The sequence below is a fragment of the Sus scrofa genome, chromosome 4 (genome assembly GCF_000003025.6).
Source record: "Sus scrofa isolate TJ Tabasco breed Duroc chromosome 4, Sscrofa11.1, whole genome shotgun sequence".
Lineage (NCBI taxonomy): Eukaryota > Metazoa > Chordata > Mammalia > Artiodactyla > Suidae > Sus > Sus scrofa.
In genome coordinates, this window is record NC_010446.5 from 110,979,216 (window position 1) to 110,995,642 (window position 16,427).

The 16,427-nt window shown below is 41.0% G+C and overlaps 1 protein-coding gene across 1 annotated transcript; it reads left to right on the plus strand.

Moving 5' to 3' along the window:
• On the plus strand, nt 1,601–12,726 carry TAF13 (TATA-box binding protein associated factor 13). The gene is given in 4 exon segments (NM_001243639.1): nt 1,601–1,675; nt 2,660–2,738; nt 8,374–8,471; nt 11,247–12,726. Coding segments are annotated over 4 exon segments (375 nt in total). The 5' UTR covers nt 1,601–1,648; the 3' UTR covers nt 11,418–12,726.

Sequence of the window (16,427 nt, forward strand, 5' to 3'; positions counted from 1 at the left end):
TGCCTTTTTAGAACAAAGTTGTGTTCTTATCACTTAGGAATTTACAGGGGTTTTAATAGCCCGGTGTGTGTGCATAGAGGAGGTGTGGGATGGATGTCAAAGACCAGATATTAGAACAGGAGATGCTCCTAGTGCTCTTATCACTTAACAAATTACAAGGGTTTTAGGAATTCTGTGACAAGAAAGGGAGTGCGGTTGAGACATATATATATATATATATATATATATATATATATATGCATTCCTAGGAAATTCAGTGTGGGAGTTCCCTAGTGGCTCAGTAGGTTAAGGATCCAAACAAAGAGATACAGGGAGTTCCCTTTGTGGCTCAGCAGTTAATGAATCTGACTAGCATCCATGAGGACACAGGTTCAACCCCTGGCCTTGGTCAGTGGGCTAAGGATCTGGCGTTGCCGTGAGCTGTAGTGTAGGTTGCAGATGTGGCTCGGATCCTGTGTTGCTGTGGCTGTGGTGTAGGCCAGCAGCTAAAGCTCCAATTGGACCCCTAGCCTGGGAACCTCAATATGCTGCGAGTGAGAACCTAAAAAGCAAAAATAAATAACAAAAAAGCCCAAATGCAAACACAAAGCATTTTCCTGTGTTTTTAAGGTACATTGAATTTTCTTTCTTTTGTGGTGGGGTGGGCAGCAGTGACAAGGCTGGATCCTTAACTGCTAGGCCACTAAAATGCCAGTGTTTATATATTAACAGTTATGTTCTTGGCCCAGATAATTATGAACTGATTTTTCACTCACAGGAATGTTAAGAACATTCAGAAATAATGTAGTTTGGGAGTTCCTGTTGTGGCCAAAACGAATCTGACTAGTAACCATGAGTATGCAGGGTTCCATCCCTGGCCTTCTCTGTGGGTTAAGCATCTGGTGTTGCTGTGAGCTTGGGTGTAGGTCACATAGCAGCTTGGATCTCAATTTGCTGTGGCTGTGGCATAGGCCTGCAGTTCTAGTCTGATTCAACTCCTAGCCTGGGAACTTCCATATGCCTCAAGTATGGCTCTAAAAAAAAAAAAAAGAAAGAAAGAAAAAAAGAAATAGAGTATTGTGGGGTAATCTTTCCCTGTGTGGCCTTGCATTGCAGAACAGCTTAAACACCTAGCTTTATTTAGCCTTCTAAAATCCATGGTTTTCCCAAAGTTCTGATTAAACAAACAAACAAACAAAAACGCCCCACAAAAGTTAAGTCCCCAGTCTAAGGGATGATAACACCCCCTTGAGAACTGCTTTCAAAGTACATCCTCAGTAACCAATACAGACCTTAGTAATAAATAACAGTGGAACTCTGAGGGGCTGAAGATGTTTAAACGAACCCCTAGCTAGCCCTGAACGATACATAGCTTCGCAGTCGAATCAGGAAGCAGAAATCCGACGTACGGAAGCAAGAGATACACGCCACCTTGCCCGAGATTTCCTTTTTCCTTGCTAATTTTTAATTTTTTCTTGACAAGACGTCATCCTCAACTAAGTGCCCTCTCGGTCCGGCCGCTAGGTCGGACGAGCTGCTGTCCCCTGCGCAGGCGGGGTCGCGACTAGGCCCCGCCCCGGCTCTGCGCGTCACCGGAAGTGAGGTAGCGGAAGTGATAAAACCCGCTGGGTGGTAGGCAGGCGAGTCCGGGAGGCGGCTGGCTGGTGGGATGGCAGATGAGGAGGAAGACCCCACCGTGAGTGACCACTTGTGTTCCAGCCCACGTTTTTCTGCACTCTTTCGGGCACTTATAGCGGAGGCACAGTTTAGAACTGGAGCTTTTTTCCGTAGTGTTTTCAGAGGAGAGCATCAGAGACTTTGCTTCATACTAGCCTTTCCCTTCAGATTCATCTTTTTGGTACGCGGGGCGGGAAGAGTGGGAGCGTGGCTCCCTGCCTGCCCTTTGCTTTTGGTCCATGTTTGCCAGACACTCTCTGAAACATCTAGAGAATCATCAGAGGACAAAGCTAGTATGTTAGCGCTCATTATGAACCGTCAATTCAACTGCTAACAAAACTATATACTTATTGTAAAATAGTGGAAAAATAATGGACTCAGAGTCAGGGAACATGGATTTCAAAATCTCTTTTCTCTGTGAGCAGGTTATTTGAGCCTCGGTTTTCACATCACAAAATGGGATTAAGGCTTCCTTGAGGAACGTTCTTAGGGCTGTGTTAGCAGTGCTTAGTAACTTAGTTTTGCTTGCTTTAATTCAGTATCAACTCCTTTACTAGCAAAACTGTCTAGAAATAGGCCAGCTTAGTTGGTTTAAAAAAAAAGAACGGTGTGGGGAGTTCTTTGTGGGCAACAGGTTAAAGATCCAGCGTTGTCACTGCAGCGGCTTGCGGCGCTGCTGTGGCGCGGGTTGGATCCCTGACCAGGGAACTTCCACATGCCTTGGGCTCGGTAAAAAACAACAACAACAACAAAAATATGGTATTGGAACTTTTCCAGGAGAGACACTACGGTTATTATGGATATTGTAGAAGCCATTCCTGCATGAGTCTGAAGTTGGACTGATAGTTTTTAAGGCCTCTGAAATTCTAAGGTTTCATGGGGTTTTGCTGCCTGCTTTAGGCTTTCAGGCATGATATCATTGTTGAAGGTGGGGAAAAAATGTTAATTATTTAAAAGTCCAATGCAGTGCTTGACATCTCTATGTATACATTTTAACTTCTAGTTTGAGGAAGAAAGTGAAGAAATTGGAGGAGGTGCCGAAGGTGGACAGGGTAAAAGAAAGAGACTTTTTTCTAAAGAATGTAAGTAGTATTTGGCAATGATTTCGTTATAGATAAAAACCTTTGGAAATGTCTGTTCAAAGTAGACTTACTGTTCTGAATGTGTTTCCTTGTAGGGACAATATTGTCAGACTTAGCTGTAAATTTTGTTTAACCTGTGAACCATAGTAATGATTCTTACCCCAGTGTATGTATTTATATATGTATATGTATGTATATGACACACTTTTTTTTTTTTTTTTTTTTAAAGAAATGTGGGAGTTCCTATCGTGGTGCAGGGGAAACAAATCCGACTAGGAACCACGAGGTTTTGGGTTCAATCTCTGGCCTTGCTCAGTGGGTTAAGGATCCAGCGTTGCCATGAGCTGTGGTGTAGGTCATAGACATGGCTCAGATCCTGTGTTGCTGTGGCTGTGGTATAGCCCAGCAGCCATAGCTCTGATTTGACCCCTAGCCTGGGAACTCCCATATGCCATGGGTGTGGCCTTAAAAAGCAAAAAAAAAAAAAAAAGAAAGAAAAAAGAAATATGATCAGTGTTTCAATTCAGTACCTCTGTTACTTTTTCTGTCCCTTACCTGTGCAGTAGTAGGAGCAGGGACTCCTTTGATTGTAAGCCAAAGGTTATGTTGGCTCCTGGAACAGGTGCTGAGAATAGGAATTAAGTTGGGGCTTTGGACTAAGGCAGTGGACAAGGAAAGTGAACAGTGTGAGGCAGTCCAGTGGCATAGAGATAATAAGGTTTTGGTTCTCTGTTCTACTCTCTGAGTAGAGAGCTTTACCCTTTTTGGCAGCAGCAAGGAGAGCAGCTGCTGCTGCTGCTGATCCAGGCCAGCCCTTGAAAGGCACCATGAGAATGTGCGGGCTCTCTATCTCCCAGTCCCAGTCCTTTTCATGTAACATGGCTGACCTGATGAGGCAGCGCCTGAATACTTTGTTTACTTATGCTGGTTTGCATGTAAGCAGTTCCTAAATGCTCTTGAAACTGCAGAGTCAGTATGTCTTTTTCTTCCTTAACCATTCAAATCCCTTGTTATATCAGTTTCTCATTGAAAGTGGACCACTCCTGGAGTTCCCATTGTGGCTTAGTGTAACAAACCTGCCTAGTATCCGTGAGGATGAAGGTTCGATCCCTGACCCCGCTCAGTGGGTTGGGATCCAGCGTTGCCATGAGCTGCAGTGTAGGTCGCAGCCAGGCTGAGCTGACGTTGCTGTGGCCGTGGCATAGGCTGGCAGCTGTAGCTCTGATTCTACCCCTAGCCTTCGAACTTAATATGCCACAGATGTGGCCCTAAAAAGCAAAAAAAGAGAAAGTGGATCACCTCTTATTCTATCTCTGATGTTGTTTACTCCATTTGTATGTGGGTTTGCTTCTCTTTCTAAAAAAATTTTTTGGATTGCAGTCTATTGTCAGTTTCTGCTACACAGCAAAGTGGCCGAGCCATACATCCGTATACATTCTTTTTTTTTTCACATTATCCTCAATCATGTTCCAACACAAGTGGTCAGATATGGTTCCCTGTGCTATACAGCAGAATCTCACTGTTTGTCCACTCTAAATGCAATAGTTTACACCTACTGACCCCAACCTCCCTGTCCCTCCCCCTCCCTCTTATGGTTGGTTTTGCTTCTTATGTTTCCATAAGAAAGGGATTCCATATCAGAGTGTCCCATAGTGATGATTATATAGTCAGTTCTTACCAGAAGCCTTTGTTCCACTTGGATTGCTTTGTTTTGTGATGACAAGAGTTCAGAATCTTCGAAGCCTTTTCCTTGTCTTACCTGAATCTTCATATACCTTCCTGAACAAGATCTGTTCCTAAACCTTTTTTTAAAAACGTTTTTTTTGCCAATATAACACAAAGTTTCAAAGCATTCACTGCTGGTTTTTATATCCTTACAGTCTCTATTTATTTATTTATTTATTGTCTTTTTAGGGCCGCAGCTGAAGCATATGGAGGTTCCCAGGCTAGGGGTTAAATCGGAGCTGCAGCTACTGGCCAACACCACAGCCACAGCAGCGCTGGAGTGCAGCTGCTGGCCTATGCCACAACCACAGCAATGCTGGATCCAAGCTGTGTCTGTGGCCTACACCACAGCTCACAGCAACACCGGATCCTTAACCCACTGAGCAAGGCCAGGGATCAAACTCATGCCCTCATAGATACTAGTAGGGTTCATTAACCACGGAGCCACAATGGGAACTCCTTTACAGACTCTTTAATCAAAACAGTTTACAAACTTCCCATCTAAGTTTTTCCTTTTCCAGTGAAGTGTATTTCCCTACTGATGAATTCTTCTCATCAAAATGTTAATGACAAGATATCTTCCTCAGAACATTTAAGGAAAAAATTACGTTTGCAGTGGAGAATCCTGGCATGCATTACTTTAGCAAGTCATCAAAGTTTACATTACTAGTAATGTATGTTGGCATTATGTACTCATGATATGAGGCATTAAGAGGTACATCATCTCGGTGTACCCTTTCTAGTAATGCATAATCACAACCTAACCATGAGTGAACATCAGACAAACCCAAACTGAAGGACATTCTACAAGATAACTGACCAGTATTCTTCAGAAGCATCAAGGTTCTAAAAGACAAGGAAAGTCTGAGGAACTGTTGCACAACAGAGGAAACCAAGGAGGCATGACAGCTGAATAGTGTGTGATCCTAGAACAGAAAAAGTACATGAGTGGAGAAACTGGTACTTGTACCACTGTTAATTTCTTAGTTTTGAGAAATATCTTTGGTTATATAAGATGTTAACATAAGGGGAAACTGATAGAGGCATTGGGGAACTTGGTACTACTTTTGCAACTCTTCTCTAAGTCTGAAATTACCTATTTAAAAAAGGTGGGGGCAATGTTCAGAATCCAGAAAAGAGAGGGGAGAAAATACTGGCTCCTGTGTTTGTTTTCTCCCTCCTGTATCTGGGCCTAGAGACTTTTGCCAGAATAAACCCTAGGGTACTTCTCTATCCCAGGCTGGCTTCCAAAGTTACCCTTTCTTTTCATCTGCAGGCCTTGTCTACTCTTTTCTCCTAAATAGGAATTGCTCTTAATGTACTCATTCCTGCTTTTAGAAGTGTTCTAGGAGTTCCTCTTTTTTTTTTTTTTTTTTTTTTTTTGTCTTTTTGCCATTTCTAGGGCCACTCCTGCGGCATATGGAGGTTCCCAGGCTAGGGGTCTAATCGGAGCTGTAGCCACTGGCCTGCGCCAGAGCCACAGCAACTTGGGATCTGAGCCACATCTGCAACCTACACCACAGCTCACGGCAACGCCGGATCGTTAACCCACTGAGCAAGGGCAGGGACCGAACCCGCAACCTCATGGATCCTAGTCAGATTCGTTAACCACTGCGCCACGACGGGAACTCCTTTTTTTTTTTTTTTTTTAATGTAAAACTTATATACAATAAATTGTACTAGTCTTGGAGTTCCTGCTGTGGCTCAGCCACTTACAAACCCGACTAGTATCCATGAAGACATGGGTTTGATCCCTTGCCTCGCTCAGTGGATTACAGATCCGGTGTTGCCGTGAGCTGTGGTGCAGGTCGAAGCTGCGGCTTGGATCCAGCCTTGCTGGAATAGGCAGGCAGCTGCAACTCTGATTTGACTCCTAGCCTAGGAATTTCCGTATGCCACGGTGTGGCCCTAAGAAGCATAGATAGATAGATAGATAGACAGACAGATAGGACTAGTCTTCAGTGAATAGCTTGATGAATTTTACATATATATATATATATATATACATATATATATATATACACTTGTAACCACTAGTCAGATCAGGATATGAAACATTTCTAACATGTGACAGTTTCTTAGTATATACACCTTTGAGAATCTTATGAGTTGATTTTTCTTCCCAGAAAAACACACACACTCAAATAATGTTTAAAATTTTTTTGCATATAATTTCATTAGAGTCCCCTGACTTCTCAAAGCTTATCCATGAACTAACTGGGAGTTTATAGACTGTAGGATAAGAATCCATATGGCTCCCATCTTCCCTAAACTACCAAGAAGGGTAATCCTGTTGTGGGAAGGAGTATAGACTCTGGAGCCAGATCATCTGGATTCAAACTCAGTTTCCATCTCACTATCTTATGACCTTGGATAAATCATTTACCTATGTGCCTCAGTTTCCCCATCTATGTAGACTGGGGATAATAATAGTTTTTGCTTCAAAGAATTGTTGTGGCGATTAAATGAGTTTAGTCTTTTTTTTTTTTTTTTTTGTCCTTTTAGGGCCTCACCCTCGGCATATGGAGGTTCCCAAGCTGGGGGTCTAATTGGAGCTGTAGCTGCCAGCCTACACCACAGCTGCAGCAACACCAGATCCGAGCTGCATCTGTGACCTACACCACAGCTCCTGGAAACACTGGAACCTCAACCCACTGAGCAAGGCCAGGGATCGAACCCGCAACGTCATGGTTCTGCTGGACTATGACAGGAACTCCAAATGAATTTAAAATAACTCCTGGCATGTTAAGGGCTATATAATTTTTAGCTACTAGGAGTTATTTTTATCACTCTGTATTAGACTTTTCTTCTCTTTTGCATTTTCTGTGGTTCCTTCAGTTGAAACCTGAAGGGGCTTTGCTGGCAGTTGCTTTGATCCAGGGAATGAAATGTCAAGATTTTGTATAGTAAGCCCCTTGCTTTTTCCTTTTGATTACCTTGTTCTTCCTATAAAGAAGGTAATTGGAGCACTTTCTCTCATGTCCACTTCCTTATGGTAGTATCAGAAAGACTTTTACCTTTTTCCTACCTCCCCACTGCCACCCCCGACAACACACACAAAACAGTCCCAGTAAAGGGTAAACCATGCTACTTATCCTGTTCCTGCCATGGAGTGTCTTACTTACAGGTGTTCTGGGTTTGTTGGTGAGCAGTTCAGAGGGATGAGGGAAGGAATGTTGATGTGAGGGTTCAGTAACTGAGAGGGAAGGGAGTCCTACCTTGGGAAAGCTAGGTAGGAACAGCCAATTATAAGCTGGCAGTTCAAACCTTTTACACCAAAATCTGTACTTGGAGGCAACAAATACAATGTAAATGTGCTTGATGATGCAAGACATTGGGAATAAACTGGAGGCAAAGATGGATAATTTACAGGAAACACTGAGCAGAGAGATACAAGATATAGAACTTAAAACAAGAAGAGATGCAAAATACAATAACAAATAAAAATTCATTAGAAGCAGCCAACAGCAGAATACAGGAGGCAGAAGAACGAATAAGCGAGGTGGAGGACAGATTAGAAGAAATGACGGATGCAGACAGAAAAGAGAAAAAGATTGAAAACAAATGAAGAGAGTCTCAGGGAACTCTGGGACAACATTAAATGCACCAACATCCGTATTGTAGGGGTGCCAGAAGGAGAAGAGAGAGAGAAGGGGACAGAAAAAACATTTGAAGAGATAATAGCTGAAAACTTCCCTAACATGGGAAAGGAACTACTCACTCAAATCCAGGAAGCACAATGAGTACCATATAAAATAAACCCAAAGAGGGACACCCCGAGACATTATTAAATAATGTAAATATGCTTTTATACCAATACCTTCTATAACTTGGTTCAGTTCTATTTGAAAAAAAAAAAAAAAACTTGTCAAATTTATTTAAATAAGCAAAAGCAATTGTTCTTTTACAGTACGGTGTATGATGTATGGGTTTGGGGATGACCAGAATCCTTATACCGAGTCGGTGGATATTCTTGAAGATCTTGTCATAGAGTTCATCACTGAGATGGTAAGGTTTTTTTTTTTCTAATTGGTCTTAGGTAATTGAGGAATAGATTTGAAATTCTAACTTTTAGATAGGACTACAGAACTATGGCATCCTTTAGAAATAAGCTATCCATTTGAGTGCCTGTTTTGTGGAAGTTATTGGTTACTATTTATCATTAAGGATGGAGATACACCCACACACACACACACACAATATATTCTACCCCCTTCTTTGAATTTTCTTTTTCTTTTTAGAGCTGCACCCACAGATTTTGGACGTTCCCAGGCTAGGGGTTGAATGGCAGCTAGAGCTGCTGGCCTACATTACAGCCACAGCAACGTGGGATCCGAGTCTCATCTGCGACCTACACCACAGCTCACAGCAATGCCAGATCCTTAACCCACTGAGTGAGGTCAGGGATTGAACCCAAGTCCTCGTGCATACTGGTCAGGTTATTACTGCTGAGCCGCAATGGGAACTCCTAATTTTTATTTATAAGGAAATAATTATAAGATCCTTCAATAAAATTTAAAATATTATCTATAATCTCATCATCCAACATAAATTTCCTCCTTCCCAGACTTATGTTAAGGTATGTAATGTTTTCCATAGGGTTGATCAGAATAACATTCCTTTTTACTCAGAGTTTTATAGTGTATATTTCCTGTGTTCTAAACACTATTATTTTAGTAGCTATATAAAATTCATTCAAATTGTTTTCTAATATACTTAACCATTTCCCTATTGTTTAAATTATTTACATATTATTTTAACTGAATAAATAAATGTGAATGACTTTTGTCTTTTCTAGGCCACACCCTGGAGATTCCCAGGCTAGGGGTATAATCACAGCTGTAGCTGCTGGCCTACGCCACAGCCACAGCAGCGTGGGATCCGAGGTGCATCTGCGACCTACACCATAGCTCATGGCGGAGTTCCCGTCGTGGCGCAGTGGTTAACGAATCCGACTAGGAACCATGAGGTTGCGGGTTCGGTCCCTGCCCTTGCTCAGTGGGTTAACGATCCGGCGTTGCCGTGAGCTGTGGTGTAGGTTGCAGACGCGGCTCGGATCCCGCGTTGCTGTGGCTCTGGTGTAGGTAGGCCGGCGGCTACAGCTCCGATTAGACCCCTAGCCTGGGAACCTCCATATGCCGTGGGAGCAGCCCAAAGAAATAGCAAAAAGACAAAAAACAAAACAAAACATAGCTCATGGCAATGCCGGATCCTTAACCCACTGAGCAAGGCCAGGGATGGAACCTACAACCTCATGGTTCCTAGTCAGATTCTTTCACCACGAGCCACAATGGGAACTCCTGAGAATGAGCATATTCATGAGGTCTCCCGCCTCTTTGAGTATGATCTCAGGGATGGGAATACTGAGTTTGGTTGTGTTCAGTTCTTACGAATTTTTATGCTGTATTTTGGATTGTTTCCTTTGTACAGAACAATAGAAGCAAAATATGAAGAATATAGATTTAAAAAAAATTATGCTTATAAAAGTAATAATGATTCAATTTAGAAGGTATTAAAAAGTGCAGGAGTTCATGTTGTGGCTCAGTGGGTTAAGAACCCAACTAGTGTCCTTAAGTATGTGGGTTCAAACCCTGGCTTTGCTGCAGTGTAGGTCACAGATGTGGCTCAGATCTCCCATTGCTGTGGCTGTTGTGTAGGCTGGCAGCTGCAGCTCCAGTTCATCCCCTAGCCTGAGAACTTCCGTATGCTGCAGGTATGGCCTAACGTGGGTTAGATCCCACACTCCTACAATAGGCTGTATTTTCTTATATCATTTTCTCCTCAAAAAGAAACACAAACCAGGAAGTTCCTGTTGTGGTTCAGCAGTAACAAGCCTGTCTAGTATCCATGAGGATGTGGGTTTGATCCCTGGCCTCACTTGGCGGGTTAGGGATCCAGCATTGCCGTGAGCTGTGGTGTAGGTTGCAGACACGGCTTGGATCCAGCGTTGCTGTGGCTCTGGCGTAGGCTGGCTGAAGTTCCGATTCCACCCCTAGCCTGGGAACCTCCATATGCCATGGTTGCGGCCCTAAAAAGACAAAAAAAAAAAACAACAAAAAGTGCAGGGAAGAAAATAAAAATCTGTACTCCATCTACCTACAGGTAATTAATGCTAAGATTTGTGCATATTCTTTTGTCTTTTTGCACACACTTTTAAACTTTACAAAATTGGAATCACATAGTATTTACAGTTGTGGAACCTACATTTTACTTAGTTAAGTCTATACCATTTTCTGTGTCATTGCATAATACTCAATATTTTTGATGGCTTCATAATATTAAATGACTAGATGTACTCAAATCTGTTCATGGCCTTATTAAATATTTAATTTCCTTTTTTTAGTGACTAAAAATAATGCTATGATGAACCTTGGTTTTGCATAAAATGAGTATATAATGATAGGGGCTGAGATTTAACCTTAAGGAAACCCACCAATATTCATCAGCTACTGAGGTGGACACAGAGTTTAAATAAAGTGGTTACAAAGAAATTATAAATTTTTTTGTACAAAGGAAGACAGAAACTTCATATATCAAAACACAGAAAAGGAAACATCATGAAGTTGATAATTTTAATGTCGTTATTAAAAAATGTCTATAAAGCATTGAAACATTGCTCATAACAGTAGAAAGTGAGCAAAGGATGTTAATAGACAATTCACAGACGACTAGCTGTAATAATTAGAAGATAGTCCGCAAAGTCACCAGTATTACATGAATGTAAGTTAAATGCTATTAGACTTTTTAAAAACTAATTGAATTTAATATGTTTCTTTGCAATAGACTCACAAGGCAATGTCAATTGGAAGACAAGGTCGGGTACAAGTTGAAGATATCGTCTTTTTGATTCGAAAGGACCCAAGAAAGTTTGCTAGGGTTAAAGACTTGCTTACTATGAATGAAGAATTGAAACGAGCTAGAAAAGCATTTGATGAAGCAAACTATGGATCTTGACACCTTTTGTACTTTCTGAAGCTTCCTTATCTCCTGGGAAAATCATATTTAATAACCATATTTTCCATAATAAGGTCTTGATGCTTAGCCACGTGAATGAAAAATGGAGACACAGTTTTCTGTCTTTGTTTTCATGTCTTCAATTTTAGAGTGATATTTGAGTCTTTGACTGCTCTTATATTACCATACTTGGATTACTTAATTTGATTTTAGTGACCACGGTTAAGTCAAAGTACCTTGCAAACGTTTCAGTTCCTTCTAGCTTTTGATCATCTAAATGATGAAGGAGTATTTATATATTAGGTATATTTGTGCCACTGTAGGCTGTGCTATAACAGTTTAATATGTGAACTCTAAATGGCACCTTTGATTTTATGATAGCTAAGACATATCTTTCATGTATTCTAAAGATTTTAGACTACAGTAGTCTGAAAAGTTATTAAAAGATGGTGAACTGATTTGTATTTCTTTTTTGTTGTTGATTTTTAGGGCCACAGTATGGAAGTTCCCAGGCTAGGGGTCACATCGGAGCTGTAGCTGCTGGCCTACACCACAGCCACAGCAATGTGGTAGTGTGGGATCCTTAAACCACCAAGTGAGGCCGGGGATCGAACCCACATCCTCATGGATACTAGATGGGCTTGTTACTGCGGAGCCACAACAGGAACTTCCTGGTTTGTGTTTCTTTTAAGGAGAAAATGAAATATGAGAAAATACAGCCTTTTGTAAGAGTGTTTATTTGTCTGAAGATTTTTTAATACTTTTGTTTAGATAAGAGCGATTTTTTATTTTTATTTTTTGAGAAACTAAAAGTTTCATGTGAATGCATGTTGGAAGGCTTATTTGATTTAAAACTTTTTGGGCTTATAGTATACTATTTGTCAAGTTTTAAGAGAACTCATTTTCCTAGGTCAGATTATATCTTCTAAAAATAAGTGCTTTCAGTAGCAGGAATGGCACTGCTGAAAAAGCTGATGGCAGGATAAGCATTTAGGGTAGTGTTTTATTAACATATTTGTTAGTACTTGTTCATTGTGAAAATGTGTACTTGACTAAAACCATATGTGGCTGTGGAAACCACTTCTGTAGTTCAGGATATACAGGTTTTGTGTGTATTTAGCCTATTATACTGCATTTAGCTTAAAGTAAGGATTAAAATTGCATTTAAAAGGATCATTGAATATTACTCTTTGTATAACTTAATGTTTTGTGTGCCACTTGTAAAACATTATCTATGAATCAGTACTTAGGAAAATTTTACTTTCATAACCTATCAATATAAGGAATAAAGTATAAAACATTTAAAAGATTAATACTTGAATTTGACTATATGATTTATCAGCTTTTCTCCCCTATTACTGGCAATGAAATTGTAGCTGCTTAATCTCACTAAAAACTTTTCTCCCCACATTATTCTTGTAATGTTCCTGGATTGATAATGAGATTCCAGATAGATGGCCTGATCTTTTTGTTATTTAAAAAAGTAAAAATCAGTTAAAAAGCTACTTTAGTCTAAACTGACATAAGGAATGAAGAGTTGATCAGTACATCCCTATTTTTGCTCATCAAGCTCTACTTCACCCTGATGAAGGACCTGGTAGTATCTGGCACTATGGGACTTATTATACTGGATGCCAATATTAGCTTAGTCTGCCATAACAAAATGTCAGACTGGGCAGCTTAAACAACAGAAATGTATTTTCTCACAGTGCTGGAGGCTGAAAGTCTGAGATCAGGATGCCAGCATGGTCAGATTCTGGTAAGGACTCTTTGTGGATTGCAGGTACCTGCCTTTTCACTGGGTTTTCACATGGCTGAGAGGGACCTCTCTTGTTTCTCCCTTTTATAAGGCTGTCAGTTCTGTCGGATAAGGGTTATATCCTTATGACTTCTTTTAACCTTAATCACCTCTTTAAAAGCCCTTTCTCTAATATAGTCAGATGGGGGTTAGGGGGACAGTTCAGCTTATAATAGTACCATTAGTCTTGCTATTTTGTTAATGACCTTGGCATTAAGAACTTTTTTTTTGTCCTTTTGCCTTTTCTAGGGCTGCACCAGCGGCATGTGGAAGCTCCCAGGCTAGGGGTCTAATCAGAGCGGTAGCTGCCAGCCTACACCAGAGCCACAGCAACGCGGGATCTGAGCCGCATCTGCAACCTACACCACAGCTCATAGCAACGCAGGGTTCTTAACCCACTGAGCAAGGCCAGGCATCAAACCTGAAACCTCATGGTTCCTAGTCAGATTCATTAACCACTAAGCCACAACAGGAACACCAAGAAGTTTTTTTTTAAGACTTTTAAGGTTGCAAGTGTTAGAACTTAACTCAAAAACACATAAGCCAAAAAAATAAATAAAATAAAAAATAAATTACTGGCTTATCCAACTGAAACAAGGGAAACAGAATGGAGTTGACGCCACATTTGACTTGAAAAAGAATCAAGTCTGTGCATCATCCTAATTTTGGTTTTACTCTCTTAGGAGCCTCAGTATGTCAAAGGAATATGTTGGCTAGCAGTTCTAAGGTTCCATCCATACCACTCCTGATCCAGAGAGCTACATCACTTCCTAATAAAGAAGATTCCCAGCAAGGAGTGTGATTGTCCTGACTCTGGTCATTATTCTTGGACCAGGAAGATGTTGTACTGTAGCCTGGATCTTATGCCCCACCTCTGAGGTGAAGAAGGGCTTGGAGGGGAGCTGGGAGCTGGGTTCTGCTGTTAGCAAGAAAGGAAAGGCTGGGCAGATAGAAACAACAGGTGTACACTGACTTGATCTATGAGCTTATTAACTGAATTCTAACAGTAAGGCAGCATGGCTCTCTTCCAATACCTAGAGCTGCACTGAGTAACATGATAGCCACTAACCACATGGAGCTATTTAAATTTAATCAATTAAAGTCAAGGAGTTCCTCTCTGTGATTCAGTGGGTTAAGGATCTGGTATTGCTGCAGCTGTAGGATAAGTCTCAGCTCCAGCTTGGATTTGATCCCTAGCCTGGAAACTTCCATATGCCTTAGGGTCTGCAGAAAAAATAAAAAGTAAAATTGAAATTAAAATTCTTCAGTGGCATTAGCTATACATCGAGTGATTACTAACACCATGGCTAGGGGCTACTGCATTGAACTAGGCTAATACATTTCCATTATCACAGAAAATTCTTTTGGACAGTGTTGATCTGTAGTGTTCAGGTGCACTCTCCTTTTTTTAATTTATTATTTTTATTATTACTCAGTAATTTATTACATTTACAGTTGTACAATGATCATCACAATCCAATTTTATAGGATTTCCATCCCACACCCCCAGTGCATCCCCCCACCCCCCAAACTGTCACCTTTGGAAACCACAAATTTTTCAAAGTCTGTGAGTCAGTGTCTGTTCTGCAAAGAAATTCATTGTGTCCTTTTTTCAGATTCCACATGTCAGTGATAGCATTTGATGTTTGTGTCTTATTGTCTGACTGACTTCACTTAGCATGATAATTTCTAGGTCCATCCATGTTGCTAAAAATGCCAGTATTTCGTTCCTTTTAATGGCTGAGTAATATTCCATCGTGTATATGTACCACATCTTCTTGATCCACTCCTCTGTCAATGGACATTTAGGTAGGTATCTGTTAAAAATGTCCAAATACTATTATCATACCCTACCAAAAATTAACCTTAATTCCTCAATATTCCATCTAATACTCAACCCCTGTTTAAGTCTCCTGATTTGTCTCAAAATATCTGAGTTTGTGTATCCGTTTTCTAATGCTGCTATAACAAGTTACTGGAAATTTAATGACAACACAAATTCACTATCTTACCAGTTTTCTAGGTCAGAAGCTTGACACAGGCCTCACTGGACTAAAAATCAAGGTACCAATAGGGCTGCATTCCTTTCGGGATGTTCTAGAAGAGGATCTGTTTACTTGCCTTTTCCAGCTTCTAGAGGCTACAGTCTTTGGCCGGTGGTCCCCTTCCATCTTCAAAGCCGGTAATGTTCCATCTCTCTGACCCCTCTTCCTTAGTCATAGCTCCCTCTCACCCCCAGCTGGGGGAGGTTCTCTCATTTTAAGGACCCATGTCATTATATTGGGCCCACCTGGATAGCCCAGGCTACTCTCCCCATTTCAAGGTCCTTAACTTAATCACACCAGCAAAGCCTCTTAGACCATGTAAGGTAACGTTCACAAGTTCTGAGGATTAGGACACAGGCATCTTTTGGGAGTTATTATTCTAACACAGTTTGTTTGCAACAGGATCTAAACAAGGGGCTGCCCGTTGCACTTGGTTGGTATGTCTAAATTTTAATCTATAATAGTTCCTCTCCCCCACTTTGTTCTCAGTGAAGCTCTCTCTTTGACAATATTCACACCTTTTTTTTTTTTTTAACTAGCATGTTTATTAGTTGCTCAAGCAGAGTATCTAATAGATATCTGTGACTCACTTGAAGTGGTTGTTTTTACTGTGTTTAAACTGGTTGTTTTAAGTAAAGACTGTAGTATTTATTTATTTATTCTTTTTTGCCTTTCAGGGCTGCACCTGTGGCATATGGAAGTTCCCAGGCTAGGGGTCAAATCAGAGCTGCAGCTGCCAGCTTGCGCCACAGCAATGGAGGATCCGAGCCGCTTCTACAACCTGCACCACAGCTCACGGCCACACCAGATCCTTAACCCACTGTAATATTAATTGTAATTGTAGAAGTTTTAAGATGGGGAAATAGGCACTTGGCATCTCATCAGTGAAGAGAAGTGTTGTTGGAGAGTCATTTGGCTGCTTCCCAAGAGGCCTCGGGAAGTTGCTTTACTGGGAGAATGTATTTTCCTGGGTCCAGAGTTTGATTTGCAGCATTGCAGGCTCAGAAACCTATTTTATTAGCAAATGAGAGCACATCCATCTCTTGGGGTGGACTCAAGTTCGTAAGATCAAGGTAAGAAAATGGATGCCGATTTATAGAGGTTACATCTCTGGCCAGAAAATTCTCACTGAAACATTAACTATGAGAATGAATCAGAATTGGAGTT